At 38.8% G+C, this 25,832-nt stretch overlaps 1 protein-coding gene across 1 annotated transcript in view; it reads right to left on the reverse strand.

Moving 5' to 3' along the window:
- The window catches only part of CSMD1 (CUB and Sushi multiple domains 1), a 1,526,452-nt gene that overhangs the window by 805,811 nt on the left and 694,809 nt on the right, over nucleotides 1–25,832 (reverse strand). The window contains exon 4 of the mRNA XM_075202483.1: nucleotides 22,096–22,290. Coding sequence (XP_075058584.1) covers nucleotides 22,096–22,290 — 195 coding nt within the window. The remainder of the gene's footprint in view (nucleotides 1–22,095; nucleotides 22,291–25,832) is intronic.

The following is a 25,832-nucleotide window of genomic DNA, read 5'->3' on the forward strand; positions in this document are numbered from 1 at the left end:
ATGCATTTATGCTTCTCGTACAGATTTATAAAGGAATGCATTGGACTGCCCAGTTCCTCCAATCAGAAGCTTAGTTTTGCAGCCCTCAGTGCCCATCATCTTGACTCACAAGTCCATGAGCTTCCCTTTTAGTTTGCAAATTGTTTGGGCTTTTGCAACTTCCTAAATGGCTACTAGAATTAAAATAGTTTTTTGTTGCACAAAGGTAATTGTTCTAGATCTAGTCATGTACAGCATGCTTATTTATACGATAAATAATAAAGTCTGAGTAAATTGGTCCGGTCCAGTTCAGCCAAACCCTGAATTGCTGACCACTTACCAAGTGTTTTACATGTTTTTGTTTAGTTTAACTTCCTTTAAAGAAGCAAATCTCCAAGATGTTTCAGATAAGAAAGTGGATTCAAACATGAAAAGATATGATTTTTTTTTGCCAACTAGATTTCTGCCCTTTTCTATTTCTTCTCTACAAGCTGAATAGATGCAATTAAGAAGCTTGACATTTCATAAAGCACCAGTATGTGACATATTGTCATTGCCAGTCACATTATATAAGACTTATCAATTTAAATAAATGAAGCTTTAGACAGATCTAAACGAACGATAGGCATATATTATTCAGCATGCCTTATTAAAAGTACAACAAAGGTAGGTAGCAAGTCTTTGTTAGTGGCATCTTTCGTAAATATGAATCAGACTTGTTCAGAGACAGTGCAAGATACACTTGATTAAATACATTCTAAAACTTTTAAAGATAACTCTTTTTGTTTATTCCAATTCAGCAACTTGCAACAAGGTTGTTTCCAGATGACACAACCAGATACTGATTATTGTGTATGTTGTCTTCCTCACCGAATACATTTTTAACTGGTTCAGTAACATCACTAAACCTATTTATTTATTTTTTATATTTTATCTATCAAGTGTATATGTCTTTCTAGCAGTCTTTTCTGCGGGTTTGAAAAAGTGGGGATGTTGCCTATAGCAACCAATCAGATTCTAGCTTTCATTTATTTAGTACATTCTACAAAATGACAGCTAGAATCTGATTGGTTGCTGTAGGCAACATCCCCACTTTTTCAAACCCGCAGCTTAGTAAATCTAGCCCTAAGAATCTTAATTCATATCAATATATTTGATTCTCAGTTCATCATTGTTGAAATCATTAATGATTGGCTTAATATTCATCCTAGCCCTTACCTTAGGAAGGACGAACCATGTCTGGTTTAAGTTTGCGCCTAGCTCTATTTTGTCCGGATTTCTTGCCCTTGCTCTGTTTTTGTTTTTTGCTTTTTAACTTGGTTATGGACATATATTTGCTATTTTGACTGACCATGAATGTTGTCAGCACGGGTGTCACATGCTATATCCTACCATTTAGAATATTGACCATTGAAAAAAATGTATGTCCAAAAAAAGATACATTAACCAAAGCAAATTAAAAAATAGTGGACATAAATTATAGCTATAGCAATCAAAAGTGAACAAGCAAGTGGATAGAAATATATTTAGAAACAGATAAGGTTCCCACAATAGGAAATGGCAATAACAAATAATAAAACAGAAACATTTTTCAGCCTGGGAAAGACTATAGTTATTTGAAGTCTTTATAATATCTAAGCAAGTATGACAGCATGACGGCATTATTTTTTATATTTCTGTGTTTGTATGTGGTTCTTTTGTGTGCTCCAATTTCCTCTCACAATGCAAAAACATACTGGTCGTTTACTGTCTGTAAAGTGATGCATAATATTATTTGTGTAGTTCTTGTTAGGATTCTGCTATGAAGGAAAACAGAAATGGTTTGTAGGATTGTACTTTTATATATCGTGTAGCTCTGCAAGAACACACTTAAAATATAAAATGTCTACATACAGGAACTATACCTTGTAGAACAGCAAAGGTGGCCAGTACCTGGAGATTTCCATCTATCTACAACGAAGGTGGTTCTGAGAATATAATTGATGAGACCTTATCAAATCCAATGAGATTATGGAAAGGCAGTGAGGGCTACTTACTAACATTGCACTTAGGTTCTGGTAGGAGTCAGTGTGCTCTGTTATTTCTATATTTGTATGTCTGGTTCCTTCAACATTACGGTCTGACTACTGATATCTTTTGAGCATGTGTGAAGCTCTGTCTTCTTCCTCTGTGTAGTAAATCAACCTTGTGGTTAAGCCACTTGTCCTTGAGCTCCCCTGTTTCACACTGCACACTCACCAAAGGTCATAGTGTAATCATTAGCATCCCTGCCTTAAGTCCTCTGCTAATAACAGGTTCAAATTTGCACCATACTCAATAATCAAACAGCATCTGTCTTTAGTAAGTTAGACAAGAAAAACATATACCTGATTAGTAGTAACACATTTACAATGCACTGTTATTAAGTAACGAAAGAGCAGAGCTGAGGCTTCTAACGAGTACTTTTGGTTCAGCACTTGCGCCTACCCGGGTTGGGGGCCACCCAGCCTCACCTCAGGGTCTTATCCCTTGTAGTTTGGCCACTGGATTAATGGGACCTAGGATACTGAGAAATGTGTTAGATTGTCTATGGTGGCTCAGATAAACATAATAAACAATTCTGGAAAAAATGATGGAAGCAGGAAGAGTAAAATTAATGTGTTTTGGAATAAATATTAACACAGTAAGCAGCTTTGATGGGCTGAAGAAAGTTGTTGGATGGTATAATGGACGAGCAATGTTTAAGCAGGGAGACAATAATTTAAGTTATCTTTTTCCACTGAGAATGTGAAGACAGAGAATAATAAGTTTACAATTCATTCAGAACCTGTTATATATCAATAATAATTCTTTGTTGTTGAATGATTATTCAATTATATTGTGCTAAAGACTATTCAACTATTTAATTCAACATATATAATTATGCAAAGCTTTGAGAACTGTAATGAAAAATTGCATTATAAAACAAATGTGAAGCTTCATGTAATAAAGTGTGAACAAAGGAAACATGATGCAATATACTCTCTAGTAGAAGCAGATCAGGTCTAACTTGGAATGTATGAAAAAGTCTTCAAAAGCAGTGTCCTTGCTCCTAACAAAAGCACTTATCATATATTTCCGTGTAGTGACAATATGAAATATATAAATACATTGGTAACTTTTCATGTTTAGTGCCTACCATTTATCATGAATCACAGTGAAGATAAAAAACCCTTGACATACTGATAGAATGATAGATGTCCAATGGTAGGAGAATATTTACCATGCTGTAGAAGAGTATAACTGTTACTAGATCTTCAATATTTACATATATTTGCTAAATAATCTTCATTGCTCTCAAATATCATTTTTAAATACTAAAATGTAATAAATTGCTTTAAAATAATTAACAGCTTTAAAATTCATAGATAGTGCTTTTGTTCTGTACTTTGATGCACAATTATCAATGTCATCTATGGGGGGAATATGCCACGGAGTGCAGAAAAATCCCTGATGTTCGGGTACCGTAGTATCCAAAAATGAGTCAGATATTGTGGTGATGCTATCTAAAATCCCCCCTATATTATACATACCTGTGGAATAAATACACAAGTGAAGCAGAGATTTCCTTTGTTAAAAATTAAACTGGACTGGTGGTTTAATACATGGTAGATATTATTTCTAATGTTCCTTTTGAACCTTTTTTTTTTTTATAAAGATCAATAGCAAAAATATCCAGAAAAAGCATTAGCAGTGGGCATTTAGACCTGATATTTAGAGTATTATATTCATTCAAAAATGGTCATACAACTAAAGAACTAAGTATTCAATACTAACACATGAAATAACCTTGCTCTGTCATTAGTAGGTATAGGTATCAAATAAATAAACTTAGCCAAAATTATATGTCAATATTTAAGTGATGTTAAAATTTCTGTTGTATTTAAGAAACCTAAAAATGGCACGGGATAAAGGCTCTGAAAAGCACATATATGTCATTTTACAAATGCTCAGGGCAGGGGCTAGTGTAGACCACCATTATCCTCAATGTCTTACTTCTGTCCCAACCTATAAACGATTTAAATGTGATAGTAATTTACTTTAACTGTGTTAATTTTAGGGATGTGCACCGGCCACTTTTCGCGTTTTGGGTTCTGTTATTCTGTTCATATCAATTAAAACCTTCAGGTTTTGGGTTCTAATGGGTTTTGCCAAAACACCCCTCTCAAGGTTTTGGGTTCTGATTTTTTTTTTAAAAAAAGCATAAAAACTGCTAAAATCCAGGTGTTTTTTTTTTCACTCCTACGCTATTATTAACCTCAATAACATTAATTTCCACTCATTTCCAGTCTATTCTGAACACCTCACAACTCACAATATTGTTTTTAGGCCAAAAGGTTGCACTGAGGTAGCTGGATGACTAAGCTAAGCGACACAAGTGGGCGGCACAAACACGTGGCCCATCTAGGAGTGGCACTGCAGTGGCAGACAGGATGGCAGTTTGAAAAACTAGGCCCCAAAGAGCACATAATGCCAAAAAAAGAGGTGCAAGATGGAATTGTCCTTGGGCCCTCCCACCCACCCTTATGTTGCAGAAAAAGGACATGCACACTTTAACAAACCAATCATTTCAGCAACAGGGCCTACCAAACTACTCTGGCTGAAATGATCGGTTTGTTTGGGCCCCCACACAAAAAAAGCAATTCATCTCTCCATGTACAACGTAAACTGGCTCTACTGAGGCAAGATGTCGTCCTCATCCTCATCCTCTGATTCCTTGCCCCCTTCAGTATGTACTTCCTCATCCTTACACATCCCGGGTATCGCCTGCCTAGTAAAGTGGAATCTAGACGGGATTTGGTACCGGGGACACAATACCTCCATCAACTGTCTAAATCCCACTCCACTGATGGCGGACACCGGACGCACGTCCAACACCAACATAGCTGTTAAGGCCGCAGTTATCCGCTTTGCCATAGGATGACTGCTGTCGTACTTCGTCCTCATGGCAAATTACTGTTGTACGGTCAATTGCTTAGTGAAAGAAGTAGCAGTCTTACGACTTCCCCTCTGGGAAGATGACCGACTTCCAGCAGCAACAGCAGCAGCGGCAGTAGTAGACGTAGCTCTGCAGGATCTTTTGGAAGAATCCCGGATTGAAGAGGACTCAGTCATGCCGGTGACATGGCCTGCAGGACTACCTCCGATCCGGATCGAGGAGGATATTGACGAGGAGGGTGTTGCTGGTGTGGATACAACAGGACCAAGGGATTTAGATGTCCCTGGACTGCTGACGGTCCTAGCCACAGTTCCTGAACTAAACACAGAATTATGAAGGGTCTTCAGGTGACGTATAAGGGAGGGTGTCCCTAGGTGGCCAAGATCCTTACCCCTTCTTATTGCAGCTTTACATAAGCTACATATGGCAATACATTTGTTGTCCGGATTGGGATAGAAATAATTCCAGACCAAAGAGGTGGATTTATTGGTCTTCTGCCCAGGCATGATGATGGGCTTTTTCATCCCATGGACAACAACTGTTTCCCCCCCCCCTGGTGCCTCATTTAAGCAAACCACATCAGCATCCTCCTCGTCAACTTCCTCCTCAGCGCCAGCTACATCAATATCCTCCTCCTGGTGTACAACATTGACACCATCATTATCAAAATCTGGAACTGCACTGTGGGTGATCCTTCCAGCATATGCAGAGGGCATGCTGCAAATGGTGGAAGGAGCCACCTCTTCCCGTACAGTGATGGGAAGGTCAGGCATCGCAACCACCAACACCCTTGGACTCTCCTTGGGGATTTGTGATGCCATGTCTTTAGAAGGCAGAGTTGTTTGCTGTGTTTTTGATGACAGATTAACTCTCTTAAATTTTCTAGAGGGAGGGAGGAGGAGGGCTTAGATCGTTGTGTGAAGCTGAACCACTAGTCATGAACACGGGCCAGGGCCTAAGCCGTTCATTGCCACTCCGTGTCGTAAATGGCATATTGGCAAGTTTACGTTTCTACTCAGATGATTTTAATTTCTTTTTTTGATCATTTTAGTGAACTTTGGCTTTTTGGATTTTACATGCCCTCTACTATGACATTGGGCATCGGCCTTGGCAGACGACGTTGATGGCATTTCATCATCTATGTCATGACTAGTGGCAGCAGCTTCAGCATTAGGAGGAAGTGGTTCTTGATCTTTCCCTACTTTATCCTCCAAATTTTTGTTCTCCATTATATGCAGCACAAGAGAGCATACCCCTAAACCACACACACTCTGCAAAGCCTTTAAAAATTATATGCATCACAGGAGAGTACCACTGGACTGGAGTTATACGGCTGTACCACTGGACTTATATGGCAGGATCGTTGGACTCATACAGCAGTACCAATGGACTTATACAGCAGGATCAGAGGACTTATACGGCAGTACCACAGGACTTATTCGGCAGTACCACTGGACTGGACTTAAGCAGCACAGGACAGAACCACTGGACTTATGCAGTACAGGACACAACCACTGGACTTTTGCAGCACCGGACAGCACCATTGGATTTATATGGCTGTACCATTGGACTGGACTTATATGGCAGTACCACTGGACTGGACTTAAGCAGCACAGGACAGCACCACTGGATTTAAATGGCTGTACCACTGGACTGGACACAGGACAGCACCACTGGACTAGACTTATATGGCAGTGCCACTTGACTGGACTTAAGCAGCACAGGACAACACAGGACAGCACCACTGGAATTATGGCAGCACCACCACTGGACTGAGCAGGACAGAGCACAGGACAGCACCACTGGACTGAGCAGGGCAGAGGACACCACCACACACCCTCCTTCTTCCCTCTTCAATGCCCAAGTGAAGATGGCGGCGGGAAGCGGGGAATAATATGAATCCGGATCTCGCGAGATCCGATGGCGGGATGATGACATTTTGCCTCGTTCTGAGTTTTGCGTCGGGTGGGAATCCCCGAACAGTGCTTGGATCCGGGCTCGCTCACCCCTAGTAAATTTCTCCCCATGTGCAATTTCATATAAAACAAAAGCACAAATACAGAATTGGATAGTAAAGTAAAGACATTTTAGAATTCAATTTGCGATACCTCTTCAGTAAATTCAACTTTGGCTTTCAACTGTTTTTCATAATTAAGACTTTGCATTTCACCCTTGGTAATATACAGAAAATTTATCAAAGAGAAGCCCAAAGCAAAATTTGGATAGCAAACAGAATAGCAAAGTATTTACTTCAAAAACTTTAAGGTTACAATTTTCAGACCACCCAGGGGATGTGCACAATGAAAGGTATTGATTTTTGTTCCTTGATATGGTAATCACTTAACCTTATCAAACAGGTAAAAAGGAGATCAGTCTGTAGGATGCCATCTTCCCTGTGCAGTATTCTGCAGCCATTGCTTTCATTCCCCTATGCCCAGCTGATCTTACTTTGTTTACCTATCTCAGAGCCACCTATTATGGCAATTTCTCTTGTTAAACTTAGTACTATACATTTATCACCAAAGTTGAAAAAAAATGGAGAAAAAAATATAATACAGTGTATGAGCTATTGTAAAACATTAGTGCTAAGGTACAGACAGGAAGGACCAATTACAAACCGCACTTAGAGTGGTACTGCTGGATAATAAAAAATAGACCCTTTGTGTATCTCTGCAAAATGCAGCGATACATAATGCAGTACTGCTGCAATTTACTATGCAATTTATTATACCAGTGCTCCTCAATGAGCCCTGGCAAAGACCCTCACCTTTGTGTAGAGTTATTGTTCACCAGCAGCCTAGCGCTGCCGGCAAATGCAAAATGTGCAATGCGCATGCATGGCTAAAGTCTACACAGGTGCAATGGATTTGACACGGCGGGGGATCCACGGAACCTCATAGGGGAAGATAGGTTAACGCCATCCTGCTAGTGTGCAATGAAAAGCAATGTTTTTTCTGCTTGACAAATCCCTACCATTGCAGTCCCCATAGAGTTCTATGGGGACAGTGACAAATGAAAAGCAATTTTTGGGCTAAGTAACTTTGTTAAATAGACTCCTTCGTTTTGTGTGAATGTTTGCTTACTTGTCTTTTAGCACATTCCAAGGCGTACACTATCTTCCTAGTCAGTTGAACTGCCTCTGGAAGATCAATCTGTGTCCAGCTATGCAGATTTGTGCATACACCTCAAAATACACATGGTAGAAACAGAGAAGCATCACAACAAAATCCAATCTACTTACAATTTAGCTTAGTCTCCCTTTACTTAAACTGATCTCAGCTCTGAGATTCAGGAAATCTTCAAAGGAGAGAATAAAGCTGTGCAATATCCCACAATTGGAGAAATTTCCCTGTAGATGAACCCTCTCCATCCCTTTATCTCATTTAATAATCTCACTCTGGAAAACCAAATCTAATTTTTGCATTTAAGTGCAAAAATAAGTGCACACATTGACTAATCCCTAGGTTCCCAAACTGTGCTCCACGGCGCTGTCACAGGGGTGCCGAGGACAGGAAGAGGAAAAAAAACAAACAAAAACAACTTACCAATCCGGCGGTGCCCGGGACCCAGCATCCTCCTCCCTCCCCACTGTCGGGCGTGACATCATCACGCCCGTCATTCAGTGACAAGCGGCAGGAGAGGATGTTGGGTCTTGGGCGCCGCCGGATTGGTAAGCTTTTTTTGTTTGTTTGTTATTTCTTTTCATGGCCATGGCGGGATGCAGAGGGGGCAGAGTGAAGATGCAGAGGGGGCAGAGAGGGCACAGCGAGGATGCCGAAGGGGCACAGCGAGGATGCAGAGGGGGCACAGCGAGGATGCAGAGGGGGCACAGCGAGGATGCAGAGGGGGCACAGCGTGGATGCAGAGGGGGCACAGTGTGGATGCAGAGGGGGCACAGCGAGGATGCAGAGGGGGCAGAGTGAGTGGATGCAGGGGGCACAGAGTGTGTGGATGCAGGGGGCACAGAGTGTGTGGATGCAGGGGGCACAGTGTGTGTAGATGCAGGGGGCACAGAGAGTGTGGATGCAGGGGGCACAGAGAGTGTGGATGCAGGGGGCACAGAGAGTGTGGATGCAGAGGGGGCACAGAGAGTGTGGATGCAGAGGGGGCACAGAGAGTGTGGATGCAGAGGGGGCACAGAGAGTGTGGATGCAGAGGGGGCACAGAGAGTGTGGATGCAGAGGGGCACAGAGAGTGTGGATGCAGATGGGGCTCAGAGTGTGTGGATGCAGATGGGGCTCAGAGTGTGTGGATGCAGGGGGCACAGAGAGTGTGGATGCAGGGGGCACAGAGAGTGTGGATGCAGAGGGGGCACAGAGAGTGTGGATGCAGAGGGGGTACAGAGAGTGTGGATGCAGAGGGGGCATAGAGAGTGTGGATGCAGGGGGCACAGAGAGTGTGGATGCAGAGGGGGCACAGAGAGTGTGGATGCAGAGGGGGCACAGAGAGTGTGGATGCAGAGGGGGCACAGAGAGTGTGGATGCAGATGGGGCTCAGAGTGTGTGGATGCAGGGGGGCACAGAGAGTGTGGATGCAGGGGGGCACAGAGAGTGTGGATGCAGGGGGGCACAGATTGTGGAGATGATGCACGGGCACAGTGTATGTGGAGATGATGCAAGGGCACAGAGTGAGTTAGCTGTAAAATATTCTTTGACAGATATATAATTGAAAAAAATATCTAGAAATATAATTTTTACTTGAATTTATATGTATTTTTGCATACAACTAAATATTTATTTCTGTTCTGACCTAAATACTTATTACATTTTTTGACCCAGCTACTTATAAAATGGCACTGCTTGGTAATTATTTTGGAGGGGTGCCTTGAAAAAATGATGGAGACTCTAAGGGTGCCGTGAACTGCAAAAATTTGGGAACCACTAGACTAATCCATACTCAGCACGTAACACTCCCAATCTACCTTGCAACTCCCATTAGAAGGTTCAAACATTTTCATCCCTGCTGATGCCGTTATCTTGTATAGTAAATCCAGGTTCATCCCAACACATTTGCTCAAAGTAGGTATGTGTGCTGAGAGGTTGCACGTATGTGTGATACACTGCTGATACAGAGCCTCACTCACCTATCGTTCAAACTGTCAGTTTCTTGGTGAACGACCATCTTTAAGTAGCCCATATGCAGAACTGGTGGCCATTTTGGGTGAGTCTTTATAGTAACAAAATTTCTCAGAATGCACAAGATTCCTCAGAATGCACTGGAAGAAAACCAGTTGGAGGAGGGAGCGGAGACATCTCTGAGTGTGTGAGAAAAGTACAGGAAGAAGAAAGACTGCAAGGGAACTGCTGAGCTGCACGTGCTGTATGCTGACAGAAGACAGTCTAACATGTGCTAGAAACAGAAAAGAGCAACAGGTTGGAAACATAATCACCTCAGTAAAGAGGACTCACTGGTGCCCGACACCCACAAGTTACTACAAGTCCATGATTGATGATTAAGAGAGAAGATCTATTGCTCCCAGGACAGTCTGCAGTGGTGAGAAGTAAAACACCAGTTTATCTTTTTTTATTCACATATTTGCACTTCACCTCACCTGTGATCAGCCTCTATTCTACTGTACATGATATAAACAGACCAGAGAACAAGTAAGGACACTATATAAAACAAGTCCTATGTGTGCACCATAGGCATCTTTACTCACAGCACTGTAACATCCATGTCTGTGTAAAGAAAGTGGAAGAGAACCACAATTCCTATCCTATACTTCCTGGACAACAGGTACCCCAACATGCATATTAAACAGCTAAGATAACCTGGGTTATATATAGATATTTAGCTATAGGTTTGTGTGTAACATTGCAACAGGAACTCTGGTAAAACCGTGTGGCACTCAACATTGCTGCCTAGGTAATACATAATAAATATTGTGTTCAGAGACGTATATTTATTATGCTGCCATATAGATGACTGTATGCACTGTTTAGAGTTATTTCTATCTTTATATGTAAGCTAAACAAGGTGTTTTATTTTGAATTTATTCCGGATTGGTACTATATTGTTTACATGTTAAATGTTTATGATTGCATATGAAGGCTGACCGAACTTGAATCTCCGGTTTAGAGCTATGAACAGAGTTAATAAAACTATAAATTATTATTAAATTATTCAGCCTCTAACCTTTATGTAACTTATCTATTATAATCTCTATATGGAGGGTAGACCCTTGCCTCTCTGCCGTAACCACGCTACACCAAGAACCATCTGATCTATGATATCCATTATACACTGAACACCCCATCTACATCGGGGTACCACATATGCACTGTCGTAAATGAGTCTTTGTTTGATATTCCTAGTGACCAAAGTGCACTTAAGGCAGCACAACCTTTCTTTTAACAAAGACTGGCCAGTTCTGGTAAGAAGAGCAAATGGATCATGATCATTCTGATTGTGGCAGGAACACTATGAAAAGATATACTTTATATGAGCCAAATGTCTACATTTTTGCAGGAAATCGATTAATATGCATATGTGAATGCTACATCAGATAAATGATTGATGTGCATGTATTTGTAAAGTGGTGTAAGTAGAATATTTAGGGCTTTATGTAGAGTTGGACAGAATTCACACTTAAAACGTAAGCTTTAATTACATCCATTTGAAATATGTACTTTACTGTCTATTCAGAGCTGCATATATGTTAAGATATGTCTATGAATAGTATGCAAAATGCTTACATTTTAGTAAGATACACTTAAAGTGTGTCCTACATGAAAAGTGTAAGATACATTTTAAGTGTATCGTATGTTATGAGCGATAATCGAAAAAAGTAAATATATATTTTTTTAAACAAATGGTCTCCCCCCCTCCAAAAAAAAAGACCAAACCAGGTCTAGTGCTGCCAGTCTAGTCTGGTAGTGTGCAAAACCAGGGGGACGGAATGTTTGGGGTCATCCTGACATTGCCAATAACAGGAAAACCCACAGCATGTCATCCCCCTGCCATAGTACCAACCTGTCCTAGATAGCTTTAGATTGGTCCCACAAAAAAAATGCTGGCTCCAATGCCCCAATCTCAGAGCATTAGGGTGTTGTGGGTAGAAGGACTCTCTTTCTAACAATTGGTCGTGCACTCTCTCACCATTGATCATCAACATTTATTTATATAGCACCAGCAAATTCCATAGCACTTTACAATTGATGTTTCTGCCCACAGATTAAAATTTATTCCCATAATTTTTGGTTGGATCAAATTAAGAGAGAGTGTGAGAGGGTGCTGCAAAGGAATTGAGTTGATTGCTTGTCGAGGGAGATGATACCATTTCAAGTTGGATCTTATCAATCTTGTCCTTGAAATAAGAAGCAAAATCATGGGCACTGTTGGTAGTGGGAGGGTTTGGGGTGGGTGGGCTTAGAAGAGATTTAAATATGCTAAAATCACATTTGGGGTTAGAAGCCTGAGCATAGATGAAAGGTTGAAAGCAGGGTCGGACTGGCCCTCGGGCACTTCTGGCAAATGCCAGAAGGGTCGATGGCTAGTTGGGCCGATCCAGCGGGGCAACATGCCTGCCGAGCAGTGCAGCTCACTGCGCGCTGCTCGGCGGACGGAGTTTCAGTGTGATGTGCAGCCAAAAATCACATGGGACGGCACCTGTCACATGGTGCGCGTCCCATGTGATTGCTGGCATCGGCCGCACATCACACTGAAACTATGTCCGCCGAGCAGCGAAGTGACAAGGTAAGTGTGTCTCACCTGACTGGGGGGGCTGTGGCTATGTTTTACTGATTGGGGGGGCTGTGGCTATGTTTTACAGACTGGGGGGGCTGTGGCTATGTTTTACAGACTGGGGGGCTGTGGCTGTGTTTTACTGACTGGGGGGGCTGTGGCTGGGTTTTACTGACTGGGGGGGCTGTGGCTGTGTTGTACTGACTGGGGGGGGCTGTGGCTGTGTTTTACTAACTGGGGGGGCTATATATATTGTGTGCGTGGGGCCATGTTCATATTGTGTGCGTGTGGGCGCAGTATTTTATTATAATATGTGAGGGAAGAGAGGATCTTAATATATTGTGGGAGGTAGGCTATTTAATGGTGGAGTGTAGGTGGGGGCTAATTTTTTAAGGTGAGGTGAAGGAACCTTTAATTTCACGCTGGTGTGGTTTAGGGTTATCAATTGAATATGGGGCTGATTTGGGGGAGGAGAGCTATTTATTTAATGTGAATATGAGTTATTTATTGCTGGGGATGGTTGTGGAAAATGGCTACATTTATTAAACTTTAATGCTATTTAATTTATTGGTGGGACTGTTTGGAGGGAGCAAAATATGTTTTGCGTAAATGGTTATATTGTTAATTTAATGTTGGGGCTGGTTGGAGGGACATAGGTATACTTATTAAATGTGAATATTATTATTGTGGGGACTGGAGGGAGGCCTAATTATAAAACATGAGTGCTATTGTTTTAACACCGGGGCTGGTTGGAGTTATCTAAATCTCATGTACCCCATTTTTTTCAAAATAGGGCATACAATATTCCAGGATCAAGACAAAAAAGAACAGAGCTAAAGAAACCAGTGGTGAAAGTGACCAAGACCGGTAGGAGAGAGCAGGACAGTCTGCCAACTCTCCTGAATCTGGTGGGGCAGTCTTGAATTTGGGTGAGTGTCTCACTTAGTCAGGATTTGGTCCGACTGCAAGGACAGTTGGAAGGTATGTTCCGCTTCTCCACGTACTGCTTGTGAAGGCAGAGCTGTGTGCATCTAACAGTAGTGCACACAGTATTGCCTGTGTATTTGTCTAAAATGATAAACCATGTTACATAATAGGGGCCCTGCTGTCTTAAATAACCTGGGCCCCCTGAACCTTATCCACCTCTGGTTAGGGACAGGACACAGCCTGCAGAGCAAACCGAGGAGCTCGAAGTATCACAAGATTTAGTAATCTCGTGAGACAAAGAGCTTCCTTGCTCACTCTACAGGAAGTTCCCACCCTTATAAATGTTAGCAGCACCAGAAGCATAGATAAGTACAGTGGGCTGGGGATGGCGTGATGTGGCTGGGAGGGCGTGATAAATGTAATGTTTTATTATAATGTATGTATCAATGCTCCATGTTGGCTACCCCCACAACACAATGTGGCCACGCCCACAGATGGGCCTGTGTACTTTAAATGCCAGAGTTGATTTTTACTCCCAGTCCGGCCCTGGTTGGAAGTATGTTAGTTTTGCAGTATCCAGAGCATTTTGATAGAAGTGGTAGATAGCAGTATATGTGAGGAAATTATTAGAGGTAAAAGATTTATGCCAGGGACGTTCTGCTTTGCGAAAAAAGTTTTATAGATTTCATGTTATTTTAGTGTGCCACGATTGACAATGAAGTCTATGCATTGTATGAAGAATCACTTGAGTCACTTGATCAAGGGCAGTTGCTAGGGTTTGGTGAAAATGAGGAACTATCATATTATGTCATCTGGCAAGATAGGGGCCTATACAAAAGTAACGGCCTGCATTCATCTTCAAGGGGAGCCAGAATGATAACTGAGCAGTTTAGAAGGTTCATTAGGAACTTTTTAAACTAGCAGACAGAGGCAGTGAACTAAACAGCATTAAAGCAATCTGCTCCCCCAACCAAGAGGTAATATTTCTGCAGGCTAATGGAACAGAAACATATGCACAGCAACAGAAGACAATGCAGATAAAAACAAGATAAACAAACAGAGAGATAAACATAGCTAGGAATGGGGAATGCACAAACAAAATTATTATGTGTGCAAATGCTAGGAGCTTAGGAAATAAAATGCCATATCTAAATGCGATAATGACAAGGGATTATCTGCATATCATGGCTATTACAGAGTCATGGTGCAATGAAAAACATGACTGGAACATAGCTATATAGGGATATACTTTAATTAGGAAGGACAGAGTGTGAAGAATCAGAGGACAGGGAGCAATGTATGTGAAAAAAAATCAGAAATACTACTTTAATACAAAGGTATTGAAGAAAAAATCTAGGCCCTTTTGGGGACCATAGAAATTGGGGAGAAGGCTATTCTTCGTACTGAGTTGATCTATAGACCACCAGGACAGGACCTATTGCAGGACATGAATAAAATGGCATTAAAAGGAAGAGGTAATAATCATGGGAGACTTAAATCTACCTGATATGAACTGGAAGGGGTAATTTGCAAGTTCCACTAGAAGTAGGGACATTCTGAGTTCCTTGCAGGGAGCATCCCTCAAGCAAATTGTGAGGGAGCCCACTTGCAAAGACGCAATATCAGACTGAATACTTACAGATGGTGACAGATTATCTAATGTAAATGTAGGAGAGAACCTAGGATCCAGTTACCATCAAGCTGTATGGATCAGCATAAAGACAGAGACCAACTCATACCACACAAAAACAGTGGTGTTGGATTTTAGGAAGGCTGACTTTGTAGGTATGGGAAAATGTGTAAGTGACTCTTTGGCAGAGTGGAAAAACTTGAGAGGAGGGCAGGAGAGGTGGGAATAATTGAAAAGTACAATACTAAAAGCAACAGACCTTTGTATCAAAAGGGTTAAGTATTGTGAGAGCAAAAAAGATAACACAATAATGACAGAAGAAGAAGAGGTATATCTTATTAGACAGAAAATACTAAAAAATTAATTAGATGTGCAAAGGGCACAAGATGAAGAGAAAATGGTCCAGTCAGTAGGTAAAGGGGGCTAAACTTTTTTAGGTATATAAGTGAATGGAGAAAACAGAAGGAAGAATTATAAGACTAAAGACAGATTGAGAGTCTTGCTGAGAGAGAGAAGGTAATAGCAGATTATCTTAATAATTATTTTTGCTCAGTGTTCACTACAGAAAGAGTGGAAGGGTCACAGTTAAGTATATTCATAAAACTGAGGTAGATACAAGTACATTTACAGAGGACAATGTCCTAACAGAACTCTCAAAACTGAAAGTGGATAACAAAAAATGGTTCTAGATGGGATACCTCCAATAATACTAAAATAACTTAAAGGGGTGCTGGTAACACCATTAACATAATTATTCAACCAGTCACTAGCAACCGGAGCAATTCCAGGGGACTGGAAAAAAAGCAAATGTTGTTCCACTGCACAAAAAAATGGAAGCAAGGAAGATGTGAGCAACTACCGACCAGTGAGCCTTACATCAGTAGTAGGGAAATTAATGGAAACACTCTTAAAAGAAAGTTGCAGAATATCTCAAATCATGTAACTTACAGGATCTCAAACAGCATAGATTTACTGGGGGAGATCATGTCAAACAAATATTTTTGACTTTTTTGACTGCATGACTAAAAAGTAATAGATTTTAGTAAGGCTGTTGATACTCTCCCACATTACAGACTGTTAAATAAACTTGAAAGCTGGAAAGTGGATTTTAAGATGGTTGAAAGGATAATATCTTGGATGCAGGATAGAAAACAGAGAGTTATAGTAAATGGAGTGCATTCACAGGAGGGAAAGTTTACCAGTGGAGTACCTCAAGGATCTGTATTTGGACCAGTGATTTTTAATATCTTTATTGGTGACATTGCAAATGGCATTGAAGGGAAAGTATGTTCTTTTGCAGATGACACAAAGATAAGCAACAGGGTAGACACACCAGGAGGCGTAAAAGAAATGATCAATGATCTAGGTAGACTGGAGGAATGGTCAAGACAGTGGCAACTACAATTCAATGCCAAAAAATGTAAAATCATGCACTTGGGTCTCAAAAACCCAAAAACAAAATATATGGTACCATAATGTTAGCTACTGAGGAGGAAAGGGAACTAGGAGTCACTATTTCAAGTGACTTAAAGGCAGGTAAACAATGTAACAAAGCAATGAGAAAAGCATGTCAGATGCTTGGTTGCGTAAGGAGAGGAATTAGTAGCAGAAAGAAATAAGTAAAAATGCCACTGTATAGGTCATTGGTACGGCCTAATCTAGAATACTGTGTTCAGTTCTGGAGGCCATAACTCTAGAAGAATATAAACACATTAGAGACTGTACAAAAAAGAGCACATAAAATTGTGCATGGCCTACAGCACAAAAGTTACCCAGAAAGACTCTAAGATCTTAATACGTATAGTTTGGAGCAGAGAAGGGAAAGATAGAAACTTTCAAATATATCAAGGGTTTAAACCATGGAAAACAGGAGGGAAACATTCTTCAAAGGAACAGAAGTATTAGAACACGAGGACATGCACTGAAACTGGAGGGAAGTAGGTTCAGAGGAAATCTGAGGAAAAACTACTTCACAAAAAGGGTAGTGAATAAGTGGAATAGCCTCCCATCAGAGGTGGTACAGGCAAATATAGTAGAGCAATTGGGATAGGCATAAGGATATCCTTACAAAGATCTAAAGATGAAATAGGGTTTGAGGTTAACATAGATAAAAAAATGGACAGACTAGATGGGCCAAGCAGTTCTTATGTGCTATCAAATTCTATGTTTCTGTTTCTATGTAAAAGAAAAATGCAGGATATATAAATTGCCACACTAGAAAATTGAGAATCTATATGGTAATAAATGTGGTAAAATCAGAGCGGCGATTGCACTGTTTCCGTAAAATTGCCAACAATCTTAAACTCCTCCTCAAAATATAAATATATAATTTATATATTGTTTAATTAATACTCTGAGGAATTATAATTCACCCTTTTAAACATGACTTAGTGAAAAGAATAAAAAGGTTACACTGGAAACTTGATCCAGTGAAAGAGAGATAAGTAAACAACACTGTTTGGATGACATTTAAGCTTTACACCTTTCTACTGCCAAGAAAATTGCCAGGAAAAGCCAAAATACAAAATGTTGCTCTGTTCTATGTTTCCTGATATTAATTTAATACATTTCTCTTTTTTCTTTCCTTTGTACAGTAAATAAAGTATACAGGTTCAGCTCAGTATTAGTTTTATGTTAATCTGATTGAATAAATGACATATAAGTCCTGATTCATTAAAAAACCCGAAACAAACATAATCGGGTATACGTATGTCTGTATTCAACAAAGAGTGGATTTGAAAAGGTGTCCGTTAATGAATATGGGTCTAGGCCCGCTCTGCTCTAACAGACAAGACACTTTAGAATATGTTCAATACATATGTGAAATATCAAGTCCCAAAAGAACGCACATGAAGATGAATTGGACGTTTCTACGTACTCTGGGCTATGGCCTGATTTTGGGCATACGCAGAGTAATTGTCTGCAAAATGCGCAACGTATAACCATTTACGCTCCTCAGGCCCATAATTGTCAAGATAAACTTATGTTCTAAAATCAAAAAATTTATATGAAGTTTTCCAAATTCCCAGAGTAAATTTCTGCAGTGCGCCACGGTACTTATGTTACAGTTAAGTCACTTCATTCACTAGTTATAAATGAAAAAATGCTTAATAATGATCTCTAAAGAGGTGATAACTTGTGAGTTTAAATGTCACAAAAACATTTCTTTTCTCTTACATCATAACTAAACATACGTGCAAATAAAACAATACAAACCAAATGATAATACTTTGGAAATAGCAGAATTAGCATAAAATATCAAACAAAATGTTCAACCACTCTCACCCCAATTGCATACATCTATATTGATCACAACATATTATTTATATTAGTAATCAGTTTAACTAAGGCTTAACACAGCCGCCTTTTAGCCTATTTTCAGATGCTAATTTTGTTGGGATAATAAAACTGATCTGTATGAAATGTATCAAGCAGAGAGATATTGGTAGGTGTGAATTTGTGGGGAATTTTGTTTTTAAGCACCTGGCCCTCTTATGTGGAGGGAGCCAGGAAAGAAGTTTAAATATCCCTCCTTCCCCAGCTGGCCATATAATTTATACAGGAACTGACTGTCTTCTTATTATCAGTGAAAATTGATTCCAGTTTCAGGTATCACAGATAATTATCGGATCCCTGAGACCAAGGGGAGATCCTTGGGCTCATCTCGCAGGCTTGCAAGCCTAGCAGATATATTCAGTTCTGAACCTAGAGTTGACTGACACTGACAATAAAAGAACTATGCGTGGTGAATAGTATATTAAACTATAACCCAGGGTCCTTACCATCCCAATGCCATTTTTTTTAATTTTAACTGCATTATATGATTGGGTGAATATTTCAAACAATCAGAGTTTAGAGCATAGTGCTGAATTTTTTTCAGTATACTGAAGGTACAAGAAGGAAACATTTTTTTTTTGTACTTTCTTTAAATACTGTTAATATATTTTAAAGGGCTTTACAATCAGAAAATGCTTGTTAATTCACATAAGCCCCTGTCCTGTTTGAGCCTTACACAAATAGCACCCTACTCAGTGTCAAACCTAAGGTCCCAGTTCTATGAGGCAAAGAGTTAACCATAGTTCAATCATGTTGCTGATATCCTAAACCATTTATTGACCGGCATACTTTGTGTCCAGATACATTTTAGCATTTTTACTGTGTTGCCTCAAAACTTTTTTTTATTGCACATTTGCAAAAGCTAAAATTAGACAAACATAGTAAAAACATAACTGCACTTTCGTAATTATAACCATAATTATTTTAAAGCAATTGAAATAGCTTAAATGTCTTTATAATCCTTCTGGGTTTTTTTTATACACGATTGGCCTGAGTTATTAAGGAGAGCAAAGCATAAAAAAGTAAAACCTTTGCACCTGGGCAAAGCCATGTTATATTGGAAGGGGGAGGGGGGTACATTTAAAATGTGGGGACAGATTTATAGTTGGGATAAGGCATGTCCTAGATCATCTTTAAATTTCAGTGTAAAAATAAAGCTATTAAGTATTTGTGTGCTACATGAAAAATCAGAAAGCATTGTGCAAAATAATAAACTAATTTGCCCCCCTTGCCTTATAACAACCTGTTTCCAGTAGCAAATTTACTCCCTTTTTTGCTTTGCTTTCCTTAATCAATCAGGCCCGATATGTTTTTTTTTCCTCCAATTTAGTGATACTTTGCAATGAACATAACAGTTGCTGTCCATCTCTCTGAAGTCCCCCAGTGCTTCCATGGTTCTAGTATATATAAGTATTCATTAATTGGACCGGAAACACTTGTTGTAGGAATGTCACTATTGGCTGATTGAGGGTTTGGGGAGAGGATCATGCTGAACTATTTTAATTATAATATTTTTTTTCATACTGTAAACAATGGCAGTGCTGTGAAATGAAGAGGGAGTGTTTCTCTTCTTTTCAGCTGTGGTGCTAACTGAAATCTTGCAAAATTTTCTGTATTTCACAAACTTTGAGCCACAATTTAAGAATATGAGAAGTCACTTCTGAGTTATATGTCATATATAATACAAGTTAACCCGTGCATGATACTCATGCATTCTAGTCAAATCAAGCTACTTAAGGTGTTAAAAAGGTTCTTGTCATGCATTTGGACCATAGCCCAGGCCTCAACCACCAACCACTCCCCACTGTCACCCCCGGCAACCACCAACCACTCCCAACTGTCACTTCTCCTTCAAGAAATATATATATATATTTTTTAAATCTTTATAAACACTTTTAACAATTAACAAATTAAAAACATCTTAGTATACCAAATTTCAGCCCTTTCTGAATTTTTTTTCCCACACACACTAAGAATTTAGTAGGTCAGTGTATAACTCCGCCCAGCAGGTGGCGCTGCAGATTGCTTTTATTTTTTCCACACACACACACACACACACACAGACAGACTAACACACGCCACTAAGCATTTATATTATAGACATTATATAGTCAGTAAACTTCTTTCGGAAATGTGTAATTCAATGTGTTATTTATTAAACATATAAATATGCATTTCCAGCAATGTAATAATTATTTTTAATGTATTGCTGCAAGGAAACAAGAAAAGTTGCCAAAAAAGAAACAAAAAACTTTTTAGCTGCTAGAAATGTAGATGATGCTTCACCCCAGATGAATCCCGATTTAGGGGGAGTTTTACTAACCTGCAGTAGGCTTAATCTGCAGGTTTTAGTGCGTGCCTTTGAAATCATGCGATTTGCCAAAGCACAATCGAACTGCATTATTTTTAATCACAATCCTGGTTTTAATACATAGAAGGTATAGAATTATTCAATGTATTAAGTGGCAGTTTGCCAAACCGCATTGCAAATCAATACTTATTAGTAAAAGTAAAATATAGACATGGTTCAGACAGCAAGATAGCTCAAACCATATGCTGTTTGATCTATCTTGCATGTCAGATTGGGAAAATGAAATAAAGTTGTTTTTTTAAAAAAACCTTGCCTTCCATTTTTCTATTTCCATAATTATTTTGTTTTTCATAAAAAAAGCAATAATCATTTATTAATTTATAAAAGCGGGGACTACAATGTATTTTAATACTACTGGAGTACTATGATTTTTTTCTTTATCTACCGGGGACACAATTAATTATTCATTTTCTTACTGAGAAAACATTATTTCTTTATCTACTGGGGCAATATAAATTATTTATTTATCTACTGGAGGCAATATTAATTATTCCTTTATCTACTAGAGGTAATATTAATCATTAATTTATCTACCATGGGCAATGTCAATTGATCCTTTATCTACTGGGGAATCTAATAAATATTTATTGATCTACAGGGTATATTATGATTTACTTCTTTATCTACTAGAGGCAACATTATTTATTTAATAAGGGGCGTAACAGTTATATAAATTACCCTGAAAGTGTTACCCTGGCATCCACCAGCCAAGGGTACCAGGAGGGGTACCATTCAGTTTTGTTAGGCCTCCCGTAAAGGACTAGGCCCAATACTGAGTAGCACCAGGATTGTAGAAAATGAAACTTTAAAAACAGACGTTGTATGCTTGGTTTCAATATGGGGTTTGACCTGAACTGCAAACAGTTTGGAGGGCAGCAAACTAAAACCCATCAGATGTGGTTTCAGTTTTCAGCTACCAAAACCCACTATAGTAAATCCTACGGTTTGGGTCTGAAAACAACATATGATGTGAGGCAATTTGTAAACTGCATAAAAAAGGTCCCTTGGTATATCTCCCCCTTAGTCTTGTTATATATCTGTTTGCAAAGTCACATACATAATTATGTTTTTTAAAACATTGTTGCAAATTGGCTTCACTAAGCACTAATAAACATAAATAAATTAGTCACTAAACTCCTTCAACCTTAATATTCAGTTGACACTGACATTTAATTATGTTAGTCTTATATAGATTTTATACATATATCTTACCTCTGCAAAATGGTGATGGAAAATCCCATGAAGCACCATTTCCTGGACTTACAATACATGTCAAAGTGGAATGTCCCTCAAGAATATAGCCAGCAACACAGTTGTATCGAATTTTATCTCCAATATTAAATCTTGTTCCATGCAGAACCCCTTTAGGTATTTCTCCAGGATTTCCACAAGTATGACTTGGCAACACTAGAAAAAGAGACAACCATTAAAAACAGAGGTTTCTTGCATATTATAATGACAAAAAGTTGGTTGTTAATAAAAAAAAACAATATTTTTTAACATAACACTTATATACACTTATATACTTATTATGTTTGATTTGTCTATGCACTGTAATGTATGGAGCAAGCTCCCATTTCAAATTAATAAGAGAGAGTCTCAACAATACTTGTGCCAGTACCTGACCTTTAATTTCATAGTCCGAGCAGTGACAGCATTGAAAATATCAAGGGCTCTTTACAGTGTCAGGAGAGAGTGTGAATGGACCACCAAGAGTTTCTTTTAGTAGCACACCAATGTTATCTTTAATATGAGCAACCTGTACATTACAGTTGAAATTGTAATCTAATGGGAACTCAACCCTGGAGAACTGTATTGAGAAAATGCTGTGAAGTATAAACCTGTACGATGTGTTTCACCAACAGGTTTAAAATTTAACACTTACACTTATAGATTCTAAAAAAAGAATAGCTTCACATCAACTATACAATTGTAGAGGCCATTCAAAGGCTTTTTGCATATCTTCTAATTATTTTTGATAGCCTACAATTATTGTGAAGATGCAAATAATACAGTGATACATTTGATTTATGTTCTTAAATATGTTTTAGTATAAGTGGAATCTTACAAACATAATTATATTTCATTCATTTGGGTGTCACAATAGCCATATTGTATAAAAAGAATATTAAACAATATTTCAACATCAAATAAAAAAATGTAATTCCATCTATTGTTGTATTACTGCATGGAAACAAAGAAAGTTCTCAAGCAAACAACCCTTCCCTTTTAGTTTCTGGAATTTAGATATTGTTATACTATACTGTAACACTAAATTAATTATTTATATATCCCTGAGAAACTACCCATTGCATGCTTACATAGAATTGCACTGCAATAACACAGGGCAAGTCTCTAGAGCAGTGATTGAGACTGAATTTTCTTTTCATGTTTACTTTTACAGAAGAGGATTTAAAGAAGGATTACGGATAACATTTAAACAGTACAGTATAATAAAACATCAGAGTATGTTCTCAAACACTGTGATTTTCCAGGACCCTAAAGAAATAAACTGCAGAGGGCATGATATTGAGAATTGGGTCCTTATATCCACATATTGGTTATTTATGTACTGGTAAGGGTTTAAAATTGAGTGGTTTCTTATTAGAGATAGGATTGGGATTAGTGACTGCCTTGACAAGGTATCGTTTATCTTGCTATGTAGAGACGCTGGAAAATTTCAAACCAGTTAGAAAATTCATTGAATTTTACCAGTTCAAGGCATTGAATATGTTCATGGTGGAATCATTAATAGACCACTATTCGAATTTGGGGTTTCAAAGATTCAGCTTGTGTTTGAGGTTCACCATTTGCATTAAAAGGCGAGTGTTTTTAAAATATTTGTATTTTTAAGCAGCATATAAATAATATTTTAAAATGATAAAAATTGTTTTATATGTTTAATAATTTGAACAATGAACACTACAGTTTAAATTTTTAAGATTGTATCTGCTGTTTGAGTTCAAGGTTCTTTGAGGTTCAATGTTCTCCATTAAAACTGTTTAGAATATATCAATTTAATCTCAAACATGTTTGGGACAATTTAGAAATAGAAATTGTGGCAAATTTTCTGCTCTTGTACCGATTCAACAAATTAGTTTGAGAAATGTTTTGCAGTGGGTTTGAGCATCTATACAGTTGTGTAATTTTGTCTGTCTTCCTAATCATGTCATTCACTTACCAGAACAAAAATTGCAAAAATATGTCTTTCCTGACCCAGGGAGTATACTAAGATTTAATGGCATATATTATAAATGTGCTTGCATTTATATAAAAATTGTAGTACTTTGTGCTAATGGGGCTTCTCCTATAATAAATTTAAGGTGGATTGTCCCTATGATAATTCTCTTTTCAGTGGCAGAGTTGGAAGGTTCAAGGAAGGAATAATTGTGTAGATACAGAAAATATATTTTTCCCATGTGCCAAGATTGAAATTGTATGTTGTAGATCCCTCATGGAAAAGCCTGGGGCAAATGGCATCTATATAGGCTACGAGTACAGAGTGACATTATACATGAGTCCTTGGTACAAAGGTGATTGCTCTAATATTTGTACAGACAACCGGCTATTGTGTGCATATGGATGCAGACTTCTGAAGATATAAAGCACTGTTTCTGAAACTGTGGTACCGATATAACCTCAGGGTTATATCAGACACAGTTGCGTAGCTGCCATAGGTGAAGGTGGCGCACCTGCTATGGGGCCCATAGCTAAGGGGGGCATGCCTTTCATGTTAAAGCAGCATTTGTATATGTGAGCTTTATGGGGTCCTTCCAAAAATTTGCTATGGGGCCCATAAATGTCTAGTTATGTCACAGGTCAGACATATTCAAGGGGCACATCCACCAGTTAAAATAAACTGGAAATTAGCAGTTTATTATTTAAGTAGTGAATAACACATATTCAAGGAAAATTATAAGGGTTTTCCTCTTAAACAGTTCAAGATATAAAGGGCTTCTTCCAATTGAAAAAGCCTGCCATAAGCAAGGAGAAAACCTTGTCCTTGCTTTTACAGAGCATTCAAAGTGTGTGAGGATCATCAGCACAGACCTTGCCAGTGTTAAAAGAAAAAAATTAAGCCTGTTCAGCTGGAACATAGGGATCTTCCCAAAACCCATGCACAGTGGGTGTTGGGGTAATACATATTTAAAATAGAGAAATCCACATTTTCCTGTGGCTCTACTGGTTCAAGCAAGACCTGGCAGCCATAAACTATGTGGGTATGAGGGTGCTTGTAGAAATAACTAACATTTTGTGTACATGGCAGTGCAGAGTATCACCTTATATGGCTATGAAAGCCTATGGTTAACGTGCACACTCTTAGGACAATCTCCTATTTAGAAAACTCTTATGCTATGTACTTAACTCTTCTCTTACTACATTGCAATAAAACTTATTATCCTCATATTGACAGCATTATTTGGGCCTGATTCATTAAGGAAATTAAAGCAAAAAATTGAGTAACTTTGAACCTCGGCAAAACCATGTTACAGGTAAGGGGTGCAAATGAGTTTATTATTTTACACTTAAGGAACATTCTGGCTGTTTTCTCATGTAGGACATAAATACTTGATAACTTTATTTTACACTGAAATTAAAAGTTGAGGACATGCCCTATCCCAACTATAAACCTGTCCCCACATTTTAAATTTACCTTCCCTCCAATGCAACATGGTTTTGATCAGGTGCAAAGTTACAATTTTTTTTGCATTACTTTCCTTAATGAATCAGGCCATTCATCTTTACACAGAGGCAAAGATGTTACTAGATATTTTTGGGGCCCATAGCAAAATTTATTTTCACATATACTCATGGGGCTTTGACAGGGAAGGTGGCCCCCCTCAGCTGTGGACCCTTTCTTTTGTAAATATAAATACCCCTCTCTCAGTGAGATTCTATATTATGGTAGAGAATCCCCACCCACCCCAAAAAAAAAAAAAAAAATTCAA

The sequence above is a fragment of the Mixophyes fleayi genome, chromosome 3, assembly GCF_038048845.1.
Source record: "Mixophyes fleayi isolate aMixFle1 chromosome 3, aMixFle1.hap1, whole genome shotgun sequence".
Taxonomy (NCBI): Eukaryota; Metazoa; Chordata; class Amphibia; order Anura; family Limnodynastidae; genus Mixophyes; species Mixophyes fleayi.